Source organism: Garra rufa, chromosome 17, assembly GCF_049309525.1.
Source record: "Garra rufa chromosome 17, GarRuf1.0, whole genome shotgun sequence".
Taxonomy (NCBI): domain Eukaryota; kingdom Metazoa; phylum Chordata; class Actinopteri; order Cypriniformes; family Cyprinidae; genus Garra; species Garra rufa.
The window spans coordinates 41,478,886-41,502,273 of record NC_133377.1 but is presented as its reverse complement, the minus strand read 5'-3'; the positions used below and the strand labels follow the sequence as shown (position 1 = coordinate 41,502,273).

The 23,388-nt window shown below is 27.2% G+C and overlaps 1 protein-coding gene across 1 annotated transcript in view; it reads right to left on the bottom strand.

The window, feature by feature from the left end:
- LOC141289415 (integrin beta-8-like) overlaps nt 1-23,388 on the bottom strand; it is a 39,287-nt gene that overhangs the window by 6,000 nt on the left and 9,899 nt on the right. The window contains exons 5-9 of the mRNA XM_073821513.1: nt 20,459-20,624; nt 8,861-9,019; nt 7,205-7,300; nt 4,629-4,718; nt 4,078-4,221 (exon numbers count right to left, since the gene is read on the bottom strand). Coding sequence (XP_073677614.1) covers nt 4,078-4,221; nt 4,629-4,718; nt 7,205-7,300; nt 8,861-9,019; nt 20,459-20,624 — 655 coding nt within the window. The remainder of the gene's footprint in view (nt 1-4,077; nt 4,222-4,628; nt 4,719-7,204; nt 7,301-8,860; nt 9,020-20,458; nt 20,625-23,388) is intronic.

Below are 23,388 nucleotides of genomic sequence, written 5' to 3'. Positions count from 1 at the left end.
AAATACAATTAGTATCTGTACTACTCTTATGTTACAGCCTCTGAACAAAATAAATAAATAAATAAATAAATAAATAAATAAATGAAATAAGTATATGTACTAATTACATTGTATCAAATAAAAAATAAAAATAAAATACTACTTGTGTGTTACAGCCACTGGTCAAAAATCTAAATAAATGAATAAATATTGAATAAATAAATATATAAAAGAATATTTGTACTACTTACATTGTATCAAAAAAATAAAAAATACTACTTGCATGTAGTGTTGTTTTTGGCGGCCGATTTTAATTTTAGTTTTAGTCTAGTCTTTGTGTGAAGCTGTCATTTTAGTTTTTATTAGTTTTAGTCACGTTCATATTCTTTTTAGTCTAGTCAAGTTTTAGTCGACTAAAAGTCTGAGCATTTTAGTCTTATTTTAGTCAGAATTACCCATGACTATTTTCGTCTAGTTTTAGTCAACGAAAACTGATGACATTTTAGTCTAGTTTTAGTCGACGAAAACTGATGACATTTAGTCAATTTTTTGTCAATGAAAATTGTATTTTAGTCTATTTTTAGTAATGCAATTTTATTTAACCCAGTCAAAATAGTATAAGTAGAAGTATAGACAATGTTTTCTTTTAGCCAAACCCATTTCAACCTTACCTTATAAGCTCAAGAATACATCCATTCCAGACATGGAAGATGCTCTAATTTGAAATTACAACATTTATTTTACCTACCAAACATGTTAGAAGTACACACACACATAAATTGAAATAAAATAAATACTGACTGCTTCGTATTCTGATTCAAATAACACGAACCCCTTGCACAGGATTCAAGTGTCATTCACTTCTTTATTAAGAATAAATCATAATACGAATAAATGTGTACGTGTAGTTTTGTGCATGTTCATTTTCTAGTAATTCCCGCTTCAAAAGCACTTCTAATAATCTTAGTCAATTTAACAATATCCTTAATTTATTTGATCCTCTATGGCTGCACAAATCATGCTTGTACTTTTATAAGTTTATTTACCAATTAATTAATTTGTGTAAGTAAAATATTTCTTATGGTTTTTGTAGCACACATTGATTCATTTTATGAAACAGTCCAAAAATCGCTTTGACATCTGGGACGCAAAAGAAACTTTTTCCACCTTTGACCACAAGATGTCATTAGTGTGCAACGTGTTGAAAAGCTTCGAGTAATGAAGCTTTTTAGATCCAGTTGAGGGGAACGCTTTGGTGCTGGAAAGCTTAATTTTCCCATCACTACTAGAAAGTATGAAAAAATGTATGAGTCGTTTCTTCTTTTTCTCCCAAAGACGAACCTTTCTCTGTGTCAAACCTAACTTTGTTTGTAGCCTCGAGTGTGGCTTGAGAAAGTGACGTCGCCTGTGGTTTAGGCTAGAAGGGATAAGGCTCTGGCTACTGGGCATGCGCACATCAATCTAACGTTATAACATTTCGTTTCGTCTCGTTTTCGTCGCCGAAAATGAGGAGACATTTTAGCATAGTTTTTATTTTGTAAAACACATTTAGTCTCGTTTTTATTCGTAAACGATATTGCATTATACATTTTGTTATAGTCATCGTCACATGACCAGCATTTTCGTTTCGTTTCGTCTCGTTTTCGTCATGTGATAAAGGTTCGTTGACGACCATATTTAGTCATAATTTTCGTTGACGAAAGCAACACTACTTGCATGTTACAGCCACTGAACTTAGATTGTTTAAATAAATAAATAAATTAATTAATTAAATTTGCGTTGTTTAAACAAACAAACAAACAAATAAACAAATAAATAAATAAAATCAAATAAGTATATGGACTACTTCTATGTTACAGCCACTGGTCAACATGAACTTACATTGTATTAAAATAAATAAATAAATACATAAATAAATAAATGAAAAAAAACTTCAATTAGTATCTGTACTACTTTTATGCTACAGCCTCTGAACAAAATAAATAAATAAATAAATAAATAAATAAATAAATAAATAAATAAATAAAATAAGTATATGTACTACTTACATTGTATCAAATAAAAAAATTAAAATAATATACTACTTGTGTGTTACAGCCACTGGTCATGAACTTACATTGTTAAAAAAAAAAAAATCTAAATAAATAAATAAATATTAAATAAATAAATAAGATAATATTTGTACTACTTACATTGTATCAAATAAAAAAATAAAATACTACTTGTATGTTACAGCCACTGAACTTACATTGTTTAAATAAATAAATAAATTAATTAAATTATATTTGCGTCGTTTAAACAAACAAACAAACAAATAAATAAATAAATAAATAAAATAAAATAAGTATATGGACTACTACTATGTTACAGCCACTGGTCAACATGAACTTATATTGTATAAAATAAAACAAAAAAATAAAAAAGTTAATAAAATGAAAAATAAAAATAAAATACAATTAGTATCTGTACTCCTTTTATGTTACAGCCTCTGAACAAAATAAATAAATAAATAAATGAAATAAGTATATGTACTAATTACATTGTATCAAATAAAAAATAAAAATAAAATACTACTTGTGTGTTACAGCCACTGGTCAAAAATCTAAATAAATGAATAAATATTGAATAAATAAATATATAAAAGAATATTTGTACTACTTACATTGTATCAAAAAAATAAAAAATACTACTTGCATGTTACAGCCACTGAACTTACATTGTTTAAATAAATAAATTAATTAATAATAAATTAATAAATAAAATAACATAAGTATATGGACTACTTCTATGTTACAGCCACTGGTCAACATGAACTTACATTGTATAAAATTAAATAAAAAAAATAAAAAAATGAAAAATGAAAAAAATTCAATTAGTATCTGTACTACTTTTATATTACAGCCTCTGAAAAAAATAAATAAATAAATAAAATACATAAAATAAGTATATGTACTACTTACAATGTATCAAATAAAATAAAAAAATCCTATTTGTATGTTACAACCACTGGTCACCACAAACTTACATTGTTGAAAAATATTTCAAAAAAAAAAAAATAAATAAAAAAGTTAATAAAATGGAAAATAAAAAAAATACAATTAGTATCTGTACTCCTTTTATGTTACAGCCTCTAAACAATATAAATAAATAAATAAATAAATAAATAAATAAATAAATAAATAAATAAATAAATGAAATAAGTATATGTACTACTTCCAATGTATCAAAAAAAAAAAAAAAAAAAATCCTATTTGTATGTTAAAACCACTGGTCACCATAAACTTACATTGTTGAAAAATATTTCAAAATAAAACAAAAAAATAAAAAAGTTAATATAATGAAAAATAAAAAAAATACAATTAATATCTGTACTCCTTTTATGTTACAGCCTCTAAACAATATAAATAAATAAATAAATAAATAAATAAATGAATAAATAAATAAATAAATAAATAAATGAAATAAGTATATGTACTACTTACATTGTATCAAATAAAAAATAAAAATAAAATACTCCTTGTGTGTGACAGCCACTGGTCAACCTTGAACTTAAATTGTTAAAAAAAAATCTAAATAAATAAAATAAAACAAATAAGTATATGGACTACTTCTATGTTACAGCCACTGGTCAACATGAACTTACATTGTATAAAATAAAATAAAAAAATAAAAAAATGAAAATTCAATTAGTATCTGTACTACTTTTATATAACAGCCTCTGGAAAAATAAATAAATAAATAAATAAATGTACTACTTACAATGTATCAAATAAAAAAAAAACTCCTTTTTGTATGTTACAACCACTGGTCACCACAAACTTACATTGTTGAAAAAATAAACATAAATTAAGATCTGTACTACTTTAATGTTACTTTTTTGTTCTTGACAGCCATTGTTCACCATGAACTCCCATTACATGAAAATACCTCCTTTTAAATGAGAGAAAATTAAATCATACGGTTCTGAGCAACACGCAGGTGACTAAATATTATTTTTGGCTGAGCTAGTCTTTCAATCTGAGCACTTTTCATATCAAACGCAGCATCTCTGTTCACCGTACTGCAAAACAGCCGTATCTTAACGAGAAGCTTTCGTACTGTTTGTTTGGGCCGAACGCCGGAACATTTAGTGTTTCCAGAAACAGCGGCTCCGTCGGGACAGAAAGCCGTAACGTTCACCCGGAAGCGCTGAGCCTGGCCGTCCTCCACCCCGATCTGCACCTCCACATCCGACAGCAGCTTCTGCGAGAAGAAAAGGAGAGCAGCTCAGAAAGAGCCCATTGTCTCGACCTATGATCGCTCTTGTATAAGCAGGTTCACGGCGAAAAGGCCGGGGATAAAAATAGCGGCTCGCTGATTGGACCTCGCAGCATTTTTGGCCCAGCAATCAAGAGACCGTTTATAATGCAGGCTTCTGTTCACTGGGATCACTGGATTTTATGGAGGACAATGCATTGTTGTACTTGAGACGAGATTATTCCTGTCCTCAAACGCATGCCGGAACAGATTCTGGCTCTAGAGCCGCTGTTTTTCCCATTAAATACTAAAAGCGAGCGTTTTGAAATGTTTGGGACCTTCTGCACTTCTAATCTAATTGTCCTTGAGTGGATGAAGAAAGCCTTTTTGAAAGAGAAAGTAAAGCTGTTTACCTTGTAGGCATGCACCACTAAATCTTTCAGATTAGATGCTTTGGGAAACAGGCGGCCCACGTAACTTCCAGGAATCAAGTCCAGAAGATCCTGTTCAGAGGAAAAGACGAAGCATTTGTAAAAATAAAACTGTGAAACAATGCAGCAAAAATGTGTTTACAGTAATCGAGTGCATTAGACACACTGGTTCTGGAAGTATTTTCCTATTATAAAAAGAAAGGGATTTAAAAAATGTCTTTGTTAAAGTGTTATGAGTCATGAACCAAACCAACCGGCTCTGAGGAGAATCACAACAATAATAAACTTTGATTTGAAGCAGAGAAGCATTTGGATATTGGATAAAAAGACATGACGGCTTTAATGAGGGAAAGAACTACAATCCTGTAAAGCATTGCACATGACTGAATTAAACCTGATGGTGAGATATTAAACTATTCATTTCAAGTTGTTTTTTTAATATTTAAGCATTTTGAGACAGACTCAGTTATGTCATCTGCAGTGTTACTTGCTGAGCTCCAATTGGTGGAATTTCTTGTACAGCATCATAGGAATAAAAAAAATAAAAAATAAAAAAAAAAGTGTTTATTTTTATGTTACTTTCTTTGGAACAATTAAATAAAATAAAACAAAACAAAAAAACCTAGTACTTATATCTATGTATGTATTTATTTATTTATTGACAGCAACTGGACACCACAAACTTTTATTGTATAAAATAAATAAAAAAACAAAATAAAATAAAATAATAATAATAATAATAATAATAATAATAATAATAAATAATAATAATTATAATACTATGTACTACTTTGGAGTTGCTTTCTTTGGCTTTGACAGACACTGGTTTCAGTGTAAAAAAATTAAAAAATAAAACAAACACTTCTACTAATATGTTATTTATTTATTGACAGTTAACTATTAACTTTTTTTGTATATAAAAAATAAAATAAAACAAAATACATTAAAATAAAATACAATTACTTAATAAAAATTAATAAAACACTTATATACTTATATATAATCATAAGGTTTTGTTTATTTATTCATTCATTTGTTTTCTTATAAAAAAACAATAAAATTAAATAAACGCCACTACTTACATTTTTGTTTATTTATTTTTTCATTCATTCATTTATTTAAAAAAAAAAAAAATTATATATATATATATATATATATATATATATATAATAATAATAATAAATATATATATATATATATATATATATATATATATATATATTTTTTTTTTTAATAAAAGCTCATAATGAACTGTCAATTAATAAATGAATGAATGAAAAAAAAATAAACAAAAATGTAAGTAGTAGCGTTTATTTAATTTTATTGTTTTTTATAAGAAAACAAATGAATGAATAAATAAACAAAACCTTATGATTATATATAAGTATATAAGTGTTTTATTAATTTTTATTAAGTAATTGTATTTTATTTTAATGTATTTTTTTGTATATTTTTCTGTTTATTAAAGTTTTTACTCTACATTTGTGCAGTTTTCAGTGGGTTAGTTATATTTTTTAAATATATATAAATTAATAAATAAATATTTTTTAAATGGGTTTTTATACAAAAACTTTTTTTTTTTTTAAATGTAAAATTCACTTTATAATAGACCCATATTTCTAACTTTAATTCCTGGGGATAACATGAATAATTTCACATGGTTTAGTGTAAGAGTTTTGGAAAATACAGTTTTAAAAGTAAAAAAAACAACAACTACAAATAACTTCTACCAGTATGCGGCTGCAGAGCTCCACTATTTGCTATTTGACCACCTGAAAGATATTTTTCCTACAAGTTTTTTCAGTTGAATTCATATCTACAGTACAGACCAAACGTTTGGACACACCTGAATGAGAAGGTGTGTCCAAACTTTTGGTCTGTACTGTATATATATATATATATATATATATATATATATATAATAAATTAATAAAATAAAATTGTATCTACTACTTTTAAGTTACTTTCTTCGCCTTTTACAGCCACTGGTTTCATTGTATTAAACAAAACGAAATAAAATAAAATAAAATAACTACTTACATGTTTTTATTTATTTATTCATTCACTTATTAATTGAGTAGGTCTGTCTTTACAAGTTAATGAGTTATTGTTAAAAATCTATTTTCCTATAGAGAAAAATTAATGTCATTTTTGCCACTACAGACACTCAGAGTGAAAGTGAAAAGTGAATCTACAGAATTTTGTAAAAATATATGAATGCATGAGTAAAAAACAAGTTAAGCTATAAGGCTATAGTCATCACGCACACTCATTTCAAAGTTTGGGTGGAGTTTAGCAATTTTTGCATTTTTTTGTATGTGCACATTTTTATTGGCATTTTTTTTTACCACAGAAATCGCATGTAATCCAGAATATTTCATTAACTCAAGCTTCTTTCATGCACATATTTGTCAAACCAGCAGTATAATCACTAACTGAACAAGCCGCGGTGTGTGTTCTCATAAATCACTGCCTGTGTTCTTGAAATCGCTCTTGCAAAACGGATTGATATCTGTAGAATGGAAACACCCAAACTCATGGTGTGGGAGAGAAATTACCTCATACCACTGATATTGCACCTGATCCACCGCGAAGATGGAGTAGACGCTGTTCTCTAGAAGCTTCTCAGCCAGCTGAGCGATTGTTGGGTGCTCCTAAAAAAAGAAAAAAAAAAAAGAAAAATATTTCAATTAGCTGCAAAGTCAACATCTTTTATTTATTTAAGGTGCAGTAATAAAATTACTAAAACTGAAATATAATTAAATTAAATCGAAATCGAAATATTATAATTAAACAAAAAAGTACTTAGAAAAACAAAATGACTAAATCTTAAACTAAAAATTAAAAAAATAAAAGCTAATTCAAAACATGAATAAACACTATAAAAGTGTGTGTGTGTGTATATATATATATATATATATATATGTATATATATGTATATATATATATATATATATATATATATATATATATATATATATACATATATACACACACACACACACACACACACGTATATAATATAATACTACATTATAAATATTATTCTTAAATATTAGACAGAAATTACTAAAATGAATTACTAAAATGAACTGAATTCCTAAAATGCACAAAAATCTAGTTGAAGTACTAAAATGACTAAAACAAAAAAATTCAAAGTCAAATAATATAAAAAAATTATAAAAATGACAAAAGCACATAACAAAAACATTGTTTTAGTTATCTGAAATAAAGGTAAAATAAAATTAATTTATATTAAGTTTGAAACTTAGCTGCGAAGTCAACATTTTTAAGGTGATGTAATAAAATCACTAAAACTGAAATAAAAATAAATTAAATCTAAATACAAATATTAAAATTAAAAAAAGTATAAACAAACTAAATAAAACTAAAAAATAAAAAAATAAAGTTAATTCTAAATATTAAGACAGAAATTACTAAATTGAATTACTAAAATAAGTAAAACTGAAATAAAACTAAAAATAAAAGTATATAATACTATATTATTAATATTACTATTAAATCTTAGACTTAGAATTTGGCTGAATTGAATTACTAAAATTTAGTTAAAATACTAAAAGGACTAAAACGTATTTAAAAAAAAAATAGAAATACAAACAAATAATAAAAAAGGATAAAAGCACATAACAAATTGACTAAAACTTCAACTACAGTGAAAATATATAATACTGTATTATTATTAAATATTAGTCAGAAATTACTAAATTGAAAACTTAAACTACAGTGAAAATTTTAAACAGAAATAAAAGCTAATTTAAAAATATCAGTACTACAACGGTATAAAAATAACACTACATTAATAATAAATAGTACATGAGACAATTCAACTTATTTCAGTTAGTTGCTAAGTCAATGTTTTTAAGTACTGACTAAAACAAAAACAAATTAAAGCTACTTAAAAAAAAATAATAATAATTATAGAAATGTCAAAAGCACATACAATTACTAAAACCAAAACGACTAAATATTAATAAATATTATAACAGTAAATAAATAATACTAAAATAACACTAAGCACTATGGTATACCCAGATGTATGTTTTATACAGTGTTTGGCCATTTTAAATATAGAGAGCATAAATAAGGCAGGCACTTTTGAGCAAAAGAAAGATTTGAGACACGTCGCAGACCAAAACTGCACTACTCCACAGTTGTGCGTCTGGTGTTTTCTGTGTGTGAAGTGTTAATCTTACCATAGTAGTGGTTTGTGAGTAGATGTTATCCTCTAGGTGGCAGCGGCCGTCATGAGGAGTCACGATACCCGCCAGTTTACTGTCCAAAGCCAGATGAGACGGCTGGTCTGTCATAACCAACAGCAGATGCTTCGCTTCGGCTCGCCATCCGATGTCTTTCTGCAGAGATGAATCAAGCTTTACAAATTTGTCTGAGAGTGTGTTTGGTATTAAGTTTACTCAGCAGTCGGAGGATTTCTTCACTTCATTGTGTACATCTGTCCTGTGTTACTAAAACAACACAAACTGTGCTAGTGAAGCGTTTAGCTGCCAGGATGAGTAACATCTGAATTAATCATTACGTGAGAAATTAGGTCTTGAGAAGAAGAGTGCTGTTACTTTACTGATTTACAGATTTAGCTTGAAGGATGATAAAGCATGCAAAAATAAAAAAATAAAAAAATAAAAACAACAATAAATACAAAAATTTAAGCAAAAAGGAAGATAAAAAGAAAAAGAATACTGGAATAAATAAATAAATACTTAAGATGAAAAAAACTACAAAATGAAGAGAAATTAACTGTAATACCATACTAGACTTGAGGGTGGACTCTATGCTTGACAGATAAAACATGAAATAAAATAAAATAAATAAATAAATACAAAAAAAATGCACCAAAAAATAAATAATAAATACATAAATAAATAATAAAATGGATCAGTTTGAAAAAAAAATACAAATAAAACATTAAATAAATAAATAATTACATACACAAAAAACATGCACACATAAATTATAAAACATGAAATTAATAAATGTATTAATTTAGACAAAAGAATAAATAAACAGTTAAATATTAAAAATAAAATTAAATAACCAAAAAGTAAAAAACGGCCAAACAAAAACAAACAAATAAATACAAAAAAAAATACAAATAAAAAAAAAATCAATAAAATAAATAATACATTAAAAATAAATACTAAAAATAAAATAAAATATCAAATACTAAAAATACAATTAAAGAACCAAAAAGTAAAAAAAATAAAATAAAATTACAAAACATGCAAAAATAAATAAAAACAAATAGAAAAAATAAATAAATTTAAAAATTTAAAACAACTAAAAAGGCATCAATTCTAAATATACAAATTAAACAAATAGGAAAATAGTACAAATAAAAACTAAATAAATAACTAAAGACAAGAACCAATTAATAATATAAATGATAAAGAAATAAAAATAAGCAGTTAAAAAAGAACTGCTACAAATAAAATGAAATACCAAATACCAAAAATAAAATTAAAAAATAAAAGTTAAAAAAACATTAACAGACAAAAAAAACCTAAATAAATATTGATTCTATTCAATTCTAATCTACATCATCTTCAATTCTGATCTTCATCAATTCTAAAAATACAAAGTAAAATTAAATAAATAAAAATTTAAAGTACAAATAAAAACTAAAACTAAAAAAAAAAAAGAATCTTGGACTTCACGCTTGACAGATGATAAAACATGAAATAAATAAGCACACAAACAAATAAATAAAACACAAAAACAGTTAAACAATAAATACTGAAAATAAAATTAAATAAAAGATACAAACAATTAATTTAAAAAAGTAAAAACAAACTAATAAATAAATACTAAAAATAATGAATACAAATTAAATATAAAAATAAAATAAATAATGAATACAAAAAACACAGAACAATAAATAACATTTTAAAAATAAACAGTTAAACAATAAATACTGACAATAAAAAGAAAAATGAAATTAAATACTAAAAATAAATGAAATAACCACAAGTAAAAACAAACTAAATAAACAAACAAATAAATCAATACAAATTAAAATAAAAAATAAATACCAAAAAATTAAAATGACAATAAATTAGTAGTAAAAACTAAAAACTAAAAATAACATAAAAACAAAATACCAACATTAGAAACAAATAAACATGAAAAAAATGAAACAAAAATATATAATACAAAACGAAAATAAATAAACGTAAAAGTTAAAAACAAACAATTAAAAAGACAATCTAAAAATACAAATTAAACAAATAAGAAAACAGTAAAAATAAAAACTAAATAAATAACGAAAGGCAAGAACAATAAAAAAAAGAAGAAAAATAAAAAAAAATAAAAGAAACAAAAATATATAATACAAAACAAAAATAAATGTAAAAGTTACAAACAATTAAAAAGGCATCAATTGTAAAAATACAAATTAAACAAATAAGAAAACAGTACAAATAAAAACTAAATAAATAACTAAAGGCAAGAACCAACAATATAAATGATAAAGAAATACATAAAAAAAACATTAAATAAAAGATACTAAAAATTAATAAAAAAGTAAAAACAAACTAATAAACACTAAAAAATAATGAATACAAATTAAATACAAATATAATAGAAATAATGAATACAAAAAAAACACAGAACTATAAATAATAACATTTTAAAAATAAACAGTTAAACCATAAATACTGAAAATAAAATGAAAAATGAAATTAACTAAAAATAAATGAAATAACCATAAGTAAAAACAAACTAAATAAACAAATAAATCAATACAAATTAAAATAAAAAATAAATACAAAAAAAATTAAAGTGGCAATAAATTAGTAGTAAAAAATAAAAAATAAAAATAACATAAAAACAAAAACACCAACATTAGAAACAAACAAACATGAAAAATAAAAGAAACAAAAACATATAATACAAGACGAAAATAAATAAATAAACTACAGTATCACAATATCACTCATAACAGGCTAATAGAGCATGTGTTACTAATACAAGACAAAATGCACTATTTGAGGGTTTAGCTGCCAGGATGAGTAATTTAATCAATCATTCCTTAAATCAAGTTGTAAGGAAAAGAGTGTTTTGCTGATTTATACTTTTGCTTGACAGATAAATAAATGAATAGATAAATCTAATAACGATAAAACAAATAAAACATAAAACTAGATAAAAAATAGCATTATAATTTCTCTCATAATAGACCTGTGGGTGGCCTGTGTTACTAATTCAACACAAACTGCACGAGTAGAGCGTTTTAAGCTGCCAGGAGTAATGAGCAATGACTAATGTTTGACTAAAAAAACCCCAGTGACATGCCAACAGGAACTACCTTTTAAAGCTACAAGCGCTAGTTAGTGAGCGAGACGTCCGTGTGACTGAAGCGTGATGACAGGGGGCCGGGAAACGAATATTTCACCTGAGGCACCTGAGGTCAGAGCCAGAGCAAACACCTCCTCACGCTGCTTCGTTTCGCTTTCTGACTCTATGGGGGGCATGCAGGGACATTACGAAGACTGAAACTCGCTCAAGGTCAGTTTCCGGAGCGAAACCTTTGGAGCCCACGGCTCGGAAAGCATCCGTTTGTCAGATGGCAGTAACTCACGGGAAAAATCCCAGCGGCCGGATACCATAAAGGGGCTTTGTTGATGCAAAGGCGCTCGTCCTACTGGGCAGCTCTTACGCTGGGCTACGAATGAGCGCATGGAGGCTGAGAAAGTGGCCTCTCATGACTGAGAAATGACATCATGCTCTGCAAACGGCCCGTGAGATAGAGATGAGGCTGATTCAGCGCTTCGCTTCGTGACTCTTTAGGAATCGCTCCCGTTCCCAGACCGCAGGAGAAATATGTGCTGATGACACAGGAGGAGTCATGCTAAAGGACTGGGGTTTCTACGGTTTTACAAAAATCTTTCCCGAGAACAAATTTGCACAAACACAGAGGGGAAGAACGCACAGAGGGCTGCTCAAGTCATTAGTGCTGTCGAAGCAGGCATGGGATCTGCTGACATTGAGTGTCTGTGCTGTTTGTGATAAATATTTTTATATATATTAAAAAAAAAACTTACCTAGCAACCATCATTAGAAAAAAAAAAAAATAATAATAATAATAATGATACAAAAAAATATTTATTTATTTATACTGATATTATTACTGATTTATAATTTAGCTTGGTGGATAAAAAAAATGATATTCATATATATATATATATATATATATATATATATAAAAAAAACAACAAAAACAAATAAATTATACAAAAATAAAATTTACTTTGGCGATTTACAATTTTGCTTGGTGGATAAAAAATATGCAATTTAAAAAAAAAAAAAAAAAAAAAAAAAAAATTAGTGCTGTCGAAGCAGGCATGGGATCTGCTAACATTGAGTGTCTGTGCTGTTTGTGATACGGACATTAATCATTCATCAAGTCAGAGAGATGTTACTTTGCGGATTTATAATTTTGCTTGGTGGATTAAAAAGTGCAAAAAATAAAAAATAAAACAAAAAATAAATAATAAAATTTAAAACTAAATATTTTTATATAAAAAAAACTTACCTAGCAACCACCATTAGAAAAAAATAATAATAATAATAATGATGCAAATAAATATTTATTTATTTATACTGATATTATTACTGATTTATAATTTAGCTTGGTGGATTAAAAAAAAAATTCATATTATATATATATATATATATATATATAAATCGAAAAAATAAATAAATACATAATAAATGAATACATAAATAAATAAATAGCATTCATAATAGATTTGAGCCAGTAATAACTCACCTAGCATCCACCATTTGTAAATAATAAATTAATTAATTAATTAAACAAATTAATAATACATAAATAAATGGGAACAACCTAACAATCAACACTATCAAAAATAAAAACAACAACAAAAACAAATAAATTATACAAAAATAAAATTTACTTTGGTGATTTACAATTTTGCTTGGTGGATAAAAAAATATGCAATTAAAAAAAAAAAAAAATAATAATAATAATAATAATAAATACATAAATAAATGGGAACAACCTAACAATCAACACTACATTTATTTTTAACAAAAACAAATAAATTACACAAAAAATAAATAATAATAAATAATAAAATTTTAAAATAAATAAATATTCATAATAGCCAGTAAGAACTCACCTAGAAACCACCATTAACAAAAAAATAATGAAAATAAATAAATAAATAATAATACAAATAAATAAATAGGAACAATCAACACTAACAAAAATAAAAATAAAAACAACAACAAAAACATAAATTACACAAAAATAAAAGTCACTTTGCTGATTTATAATTTTGCTTGGTGGGGAAAAAAAAGCAAAAAAAAAAAAAAAAAAAAGAATACTAATAAAAATACAAATAAATAAATACATAAATAAATGGGAATAACCTAACAATCAACTTTAACAAAAACAAAAATAAAAACAACAACAAAAACAAATAAATTATACAAAAATAAAAGTTACTTTGCTGATTTATAATTTTGCTTTGAGGATAAAAAAAATGCAAAAAAATAAATAAAAATATAAAATATAAAATATAACAACAACAACAATAATAATAACAATACAAATAAATAAATACATAAATAAATGGGAACAACATAACAATCAACACTATATTTATTGTTAACAAAAACAAACAAATAAAAATAAAATTTAAAAATAAATATATATATATTTCATAATAGCGAGTAAGAACTCACCTAGCAACCACCATTAACCAAAAATAATGAAAATAAATAAATAAATAAATCATAATACAAATAAATAAATAGGAACAACCTAACAATACAACACTAACAAAAATAAAAATAAAAACAACAACAAAAACACAAATTACACAAAAACTACTTTGCTGATTTATAATTTTGCTTGGTGGATAAAAAAAAGCGCAAAAAAAAATGTAAAAATAAATAAATATCATTAATAATAGATTTGAGTCAGCAACCACCATTAACAAAAAATAAAGAAAAACTAAAATAAAAATAAAAATAATTATACAAAAATAAAAATTACTTTGCTGATTTTTATAAAAAATAAAATAATAATAATAATAATAAATAAATAATACATAAATAAATGGGAACAACCTAATAATCAACACTAACAAAAATAAACATTAAAAATAAAAACAAAAACTAATTATACAAAAATAAAAGTTTAAAAGTTAATTTAGGTTTTTCGAAAAACATCTAAAAAATACTCCGCTCCACCCCTCAAATAAAAATAAAAAAAAATGATAAAATGCCTAAAAATCCTAATTGGACAATCGATGATCGGACTCAAAAATCCTGATCGGAGCACCCTACCAATAAATAAATACATAAATAAATACAAATTTAAATAATCATCCGTAATAGTGATCTCCTTTTGAGCATGTAGGAAACCACCTAGCAACCACCCAGACCATCATAAAAACTACCTAGCAACACTATCAACCACTCATGGAAATCACCCTAGAAACCAAATTGCAACATATTAAAAAAAAAAAAAAACAGAATCTGCATAGCAACACCCTGGACAACAACCACCCACGACTGCCTAAAAAGCTAATATATAAAACCCCCTGGCCAAAATTACAGAATCAGTACTCTTAGCAAAGAATCAGCTTGTAATTTGTATTTCTGAAACAAATATCTAAACATATCTAAAATGCTAATTAGCCAGCAGTTAAAAGACAGTGCTTACACAGACCTTAAAGGGATAGTTCACCCAAAAATGAAAATTTGATGTTTATCTGCTAACCCCCAGGGCATCCAAGATGTAGGTGACTTTGTTTCTTTTTAAACAATCAGGATAAGCGCAAGTAATTACCATTTTGAACAGCCGCTATACTCACAATCTCTGTGCTCTGTGTAAACATTGAGTGTCGTATACATGTGACAGATCGCTTCTGGCATTTGCGTATACTACTTCAGAGCGCGTTCACGTGTAACGAGCCGGATGCTGAGCTCGCGCCTAGGACAGATGGACATTTCTGTGTATCAGAGGTAAATAATGATATAAATACTGTTCAGTTTCTCACAAATGTCTTAGGACATCAATGTATCGTCACGAGTCGCAGGGTGTAATTTGGATTTGTCTGTGCATGTTTTTACTTTTATTTTCAAAGGTTTGGTGCCCATTGACTGCAGACTGCAACGGTTTGAGTTAAAAATCTTAATTTGTCTTCTACTGAGGAAACAAAGTCACCTACATCTCGGATGCCCTGGGGGTAAGCAGATAAACATCACATTTTCATTTTTGGGTGAACTATCCCTTTAATCTCACTAGTTTGAGGTGTGTTTCACATAACCAGAATGTTGTATTAATAAACAAAAATTGTTTTGTCATATCTGTGATTTGTCTGCTATGACGTAAAAAAAATGGTAAACAACATCTCAACACCAACAGACCTCAACATGTTAGGTCAGCAGGCTTGTGCACAAAATTCAGAATTGAATTGAGAATGACTCCTAAATTCCAATTCAATTCTTGAATTTGAATTTGTAATTCACAATGGAACGTGACTCCATATCCCAGAAGTTAATGGTTGGCAAACAGTTTGAGGTGGACATTTGTTTGAAAGCTTCTTTTCTACACAATTGAGAATTAGATGCAACAGTGTTGCTCAATGAGTTTTGCATTGGAATAAATGACAACTGCATTTACAACGACTTTGTGTTATTTGATTACTTTGAAAGGAAAATAACATTTTGAACAAAACTAATCAAACATTGAGGGAGTAATTTATTTCAAGAATTTGATCATTATCTATATGTTGGAACAAAACGTATGCAGGGTTGAGGAGTGACTAGTTATGTGTAATGAAATTATGCTATTAAATTACAAAATTAATGTCACTGTATGCGAGATTCAACACATTCTATCTGTTGTATGACTGTGTGGAATGTCTTTGAATTGCCATGAATTTAATTCCACTTCCTGTCATTCCAACTCCAATTCAAATTCAACTTCCTGTGGGGCGGAGTCAATTCAAATCAAATTCCAAATCCTGAATTGAATGGTGGCCAATTCTGAAATTCTGAATTGTGCACAGGCCTGTAGGTCAGGCCACATCTGCTCCACTACCATCATACTGAACACTGGTGTACCACAGGGCTGTGTGCTGAGCCCCTTCCTCTACTCCCTCTTCACCCACGACTGCAGGCCTGTGTATGGATCTAGCAACATCATCAAGTTTGCAGACGACACTACAGTGATCGGTCTCATCAGCAACAACGATGAGACTGCCTACAGGGAGGAGATCCAGCACCTGGCCACTTGGTGCACAGACAATAATCTGCTCCTTAACGCCACCAAGACCAAGGAGCTCATTGTGGACTTCAGGAAGGGAAGAAGAGGTTCACACGAACCCATTCACATCAATGGGATGGCTGTTGAGTCTGTTTCATCTTTTAAGTTCTTGGGGACCCACATTTCGGAGGACCTATCCTGGACCACCAACACCTCCAGCCTGGTCAAGAAGGCTCACCAGCGCCTCTTCTTCTTGAGAACACAGCTGTCTATCGCTGCACGATAGAAAGCATCCTTACGAACTGTGTCACAGTCTGGTACGGAAGCTGCTCTGTTGCGGAGCGTAAGGCACTGCAGCAGGTGGTGAAAACTGCTCAACGCATCATAGGGAGTCCACTTCCATCCATTGAGGACATTCATAAGAAACACTGTCTGCGTCGAGCACGCAGTATTCTTAAGGATTCCTCTCATCCCGCCCACAAACTGTTTTCTCTCCTGCCTTCTGGTAGGCGTTTCAGATGTCACAGGACTAGAACTAGCAGATTGAGGAACAGCTTCTTTCCCAGAGCTGTCTCCTTATTGAACTCTGCCCCCTCACACACCCTACACTCTCCCCATTACCATTGCACTACTTAATATTTATTGCACTACACTGTACATGCCCATTTGTAAATGCACATTTCCTTTGCACATATAGATATTGTAAATCTGTGATAAATCTGTATCTACACATGTCTATTTGTAAATTCTGCTTTAGTAAACAGCAGCCTGTATATTATGTTCAAATCAGGGTTGGGGTCATTCATGAATTGAATTGAGAATGAATGGTAAATTCCAATTCACTTCCTGGAATGGAATTGGAATTGGAATGGCATGCAGCTGACAGGAAATGGAATTGGAATTGAATTGAATTCAAATAAATTCCACTAAATTCCACTTGAGTTGCTAAATAAAATAATTTGACTTGATTTGCTTAATAGTACATTAAATATTGTAAATCACATAAACAACAAACATAAAGAAATACAAAGTACTGTATGTTTAGTATGTTAAGCGTGATCATTTCACGTGCCAAATTTCAGGAAATGATGCTAATTCGATGCAAAAAAAAAAATTGAATGAAATGCATGAATGAACATGACTCATTTTTTGTGAGTTGAGGCATATATTATGTGTTTATCATATATTGAATGTATAGTACATCCAGAAACTTATCACCACTGTCATTCAATTATTAATTCGTAATGTACAGTTCTCATATTTGCAGTTGATCAACTCTATTTCATACTTGGTATTTGTAAAGCATCATAAATAAAGTTCAAATTTATGTCTCTAAATGTAATCCCAAATAAATGCTCAGAAACAGCAATAAACGGAATTCAGTGGAATTTCCCTGAATTGAATTCCACTTCCTGTAATTCCAATTCAATTCCAACTCTGTTTCCTGTAATTGTTGTTGAATTCCAATTCCAATTCCATTTCCTTCTTTGAATTGGAATTGTTGAGTTCATTCCAGAATTGACCGCAACCCTGGTTCAAATCTACCTGCAATTTATATTATAGTTAACACTTAACAGCAACCTGTATATTGTGTTCATCTATTTATACATTCTAATTGTAGTTAATTATCATCTGTAAATTATGCTGACAGTACTTCATCTGTAAATATCCATAGCTTCCCCCTGTACATATCTCCTATAAATGCACTTATAACTTATAAATTATACCTTTATCCTGCACTTGCTGCTTATTGCACTCCTGGTTAGACCCAGAGCCATAGAGAAAGAGAGTTGTGACACGCTTTGATCTCGCCGCCGCGCGGTCACGTGGTTCATGGAGCTCTCAATAGTTCTCAATAGTGTTTGAATGGGTTTAAGTAGGACAGACAGCAGTTTTACTATATTTGCAGCAATTTCGAGTAATTATTGACACATTGATTGTGTATTGATAACTTCTCTGAACACGGTTCACAACACAATCGCATTTATTCTGGCGAGTGATAAAGAGACACAATTAATATGTTCTCATACACTTTGACAGTCAAATGTGACCAAACACCAACAAGTGTAACTTTTATTCAATTAAATAATTGTAATATATAGTTCAGTTCTATTTAGTTAATATTTCGAGGAGTTTTTTTTTTTTTTTTGTACTAAATAATATGTGCAATATTGATCCTGACCATTTAAAAGATTTTTACATTTAGAACATTTTCTAATATGTGACCCTGGACCACAAAACCAGTCATAAGGTTAAATTTGACAAAACTGAGATATATACAATAAATAAGCTTTCTATTGATATATGGTTTGTTAGGATAGGACAATATTTGGTCGAGATACATCTATTTGAAAATCTGGAATCTAAGGCTGCAAAAAAATCAAAATACTGAGAAAATCACCTTTAAAGTTGTCCAAATTAAGTTATTAACAATGCATATTACTAATAAAAAATTACATTTTGATAGGTTTACAGTAGGAATTTTACAAAAAATCTTAATGTAACATGATCTTTACTTGATTTCCTAATGATTTTTGACATAAAAGAAAAATCTAAAATTTTGACCCATGCAATGTATTTTTGGCTATTGCTACAAATATACCCCAGCGACTTAAGACTGGTTTTGTGGTCCAGGGTCACATATAGTATTTATATTACCTTTAGTGTAATATTTAAGGTTAAATACATTTGAATGTGTATTTGGACACGATCAAACACTCGTTTTTTTATATGTTTCGATTAAACGATTTAATGTTTAATAAAAAAAGTAATTTACTCGTGCTATTTTATGATTTTCAAATATACAACATAACTGAATATTATAAAAGGCAAGCAAAAATGGCATTTAAAATAATAGAAAAGATGAAAATAGTGTTTAAAAAAGCACAAGGCAACGAATTGCATTCAGCATACATTTTTATCGTATTTCTTGAACGCAGTCTTTACTGAAACTCATTCAACCTCCTACAGAGAGAGGAAGATTGCAGAAAGACTAAAAACGTAAAAATATGACAACTAGTATCTGGTTATGGTCGTTATCACGGTGTTTCTCACGTTATCTAACTGCATTTACAGTATAACTGTTTATTTTTAACTATAAACATTAACTATAACACGCTTCATAAGATACCACTACTGGTCAGTTTTCCGAGAGGTCAACTGATGCGTGAAAATGTAAAAAAATGCAGTAATTTCTTCAATTTACCGGCGACTGTGCTTGAGAAACGCTGAAATGAATGGACTTCAATGGAGGAGCTATTGGTTGTTTGGAACTATTGGCCGCTCCATCACACGCTTTACTTCCGCATTCCTCAGTTCCTATGGAAGCCTATAGGAGTGTCGCAACTCTGTTTCTCTATGGCACTGGTTAGACCTAAACTGCATTTCGTTGCCTTGTACTTGTACATGTGTAATGACAATAAAGTTGAATCTAATCTAATCTAAGTGTGGTGATTCCATCATTTTTGCCAGGGGTTGTAGAGCTGAACTACAAAGGTGATTTTTTGCTCATATGTTCATAAACTCAGGTGTTTACCTGGCAGACGGCGACCTGCAGCATGGCGTCAAAGCCTCCCTCCGGCGTGTCCATGTTCCCAGAGATCCTCTGCTCCTGAATGACTCGTGTGAACTCAGTCATGTTCTGTGTGACGGGGAGGACGTGGATGAAGCCGTGAGCGGGTCTGCACTGCACCTCATAATCACTGACAGACAGAGAAACAGAGAGAGATTTACAGCACGTCATCCTCTGCAGATTCCCACACCAGTCACAATGAGATCAGCGCCGAACACAGCCGGGATACCCGTGAGCTCTTTACCCTCCTGGGACTCACAGAAAACTCAGAGCTTCCCAGAGGGAAGACAAATCACACTTCGGATCGCTTTAATATCTCGACTGTTTCTGCTGAACGGAGAGAAAGATGTTTTTTGTCTACTGCTTTTACTCTGTGATGTGTTCTCACGTGAATCTGCTCTAGAGTTTCAGAAGAGGTCGCCAGTTTTGTTATTGTTTGCTAAAATAATTTTTGGTAGTTGAAATGTAATAAAACATAAATATTAGATAAAAAAAATTCAACTTAAAAAAACTTGAGAACTCTCTGAAATCAAAGAAGCTGAAGTATATAAAAACTAAAAATGAAATGAAAAATAAAAAGCTAAAATAAAAAGTATTAAAATACAAAAAAAGTGGTAAATAATAATATCAGTAATATTTATTTTTGTATTTATATATATTATCATTGAATTATTTTTGTAATTATTTTATGTCATTATTTAGTTTTAGTAATTGTGTTTTTATTATTATTAAATATTAATAAAATAATAATTAAATAAAAACAAATGCAAAATGACAGAAAGCAAAAACTTTAATAATAATAATAATATTTATTATTATACTTATTTATATAAATTATCTTTGAATTACTTTAAGTATTTATTTTTATTTGTCTTTATTTTTTTCAGTAATTGTATTATTATTATTATTATTATTATTATTATTAAAAAATACTACAAAATTAATAAATAATAAGAATTATTAAATAATAAAAATAAGTAAAAAATAACAGAAAACAATAACTTTAATAATAATAATAATAATAATAATAATAATAATAAGTACTAAAGTTACTAAAAATATTACTAAAATACAATATAAATGCTTAAAATTAGTAAATAATATTAGTATTTTTTATTTTTAGTATTTTGTGATTATTTACTTTTTTATTTTTGGTAATTTTTAGTATTTTAAGCAATTATTATTAGTAGTAAATAATATTAGTAATATTTATTTTAAAGAGTTAAAAATATTATTGAATGAATAACTAATAATTATAATACATGATAAAACATTTATAATAAAATGTAAAATAATAAAGGAATAAATTATTACAATAAAATTACAAAAACAAAACAAAAAAACTTAATAATAATAATAATAATAATAATAATAATAATAATAAAGTTACTAAAACAAATTACTGAAATGAAAAAATATATACCAAAAATTATTATATTATATTATTATAATATTAGTATTTGTATTATTTACTTATTTTTATTTTAGTAATTTAGTTTTTTTGTATTTTTAGCAATTATTATTAGTAGTAAATAATATTAGTAAAACCATTTTTCGTATTTATCTATATTATTATTTTATTATTATATTATTGTTAGTATTTATCTTTATTTAATCATTATTTGTTTTATTATTATTAAATATTAATAATAATTATAATATATAATATAACATTTATTATATATATATATATATTTTTTTTTTAAATGTATAAATAAATTATTAAATGATTAAATAATAATAAATCTAAGAAATAAAATTACAAAACAAAATAATATCTAAGTTACTAAAACAAATGACTAATAAACAATAAATGCTAAAAATAATAATAATAGTTTTTATTACTTGTATTATTTACTTTTTACTGTAATTTTGTTTTATGCTTTTAGCAATTAGTAGTAGTAAATATGAGTAATATTTTTTATTTGTATTTACATTATTTAATTACTTTCAGTATTTATTTTTTAATTTATTTATTATTTTGTTTAAGTAATTGTATTATTATTATTGTATAAAATATTATTAAATAAATAATAAAAATTATAATACATGATAATATAACGTATAGTTAATTATTAAATAATAATAAATAAATTACAGTAATAATAAAATTATTTAATTAGTATAATAGTAATTATTAAATAATAAAAACTAAGAAAAAAATATCACAAAAGCAAAAAGCTAATATTAGACAATAATATTAGTATTTCTATTTTTAGTATTTATTAATATTATTTACTTATTTTGTTTTAGTAATTATTTTAGTTTTTTTAGCAATTATTATTAACTACAAAAATATAGAAGTATATAGACATTATGGAAATATTAAAAAATAAAAATAAAAACTAAGAAAAATTGTATGAAAAATGAAAATATAAGAAAAAAAGCCAATTTTTTAATAAATAATTAATACTATAATAGTATATAAATAACACTGAAATAACACTGTGATCAACTGAGCGCAAACATCTAATCAATTTCTTAACAAATTTGTCTGTTCATGTATTTTCTAAAGAATTTTAAGCAAGACATTTGAGACAAACAAATACTCAACTGTCACAAGCATGCACATTTTGCTCAGTTTATATAAAAAATAAATATTAAATATATCATTTAAACATTTGGGGTTTTTCCATTTGCATAGTCACTTTGGTGCATTGTTTTTAGGGTCAAGAGCTTCCAGGGGGGTGGAAAAAGATAATAAAAAAACGATGTCCTTTATAAAAAGGCAACAAAAGGTTTCACAAGAGATAGAATCTGGACAATGTAGACAAAATAATCTTTTTTTATCAACAAAAAAAGAAAAAGTGAGCTGTGTGATTCTCTGCCAATCTCAGTTCTGAGGCATTAAGTGCACAGCGATACACAGTAATAAAAACATTTACAGAAGAACT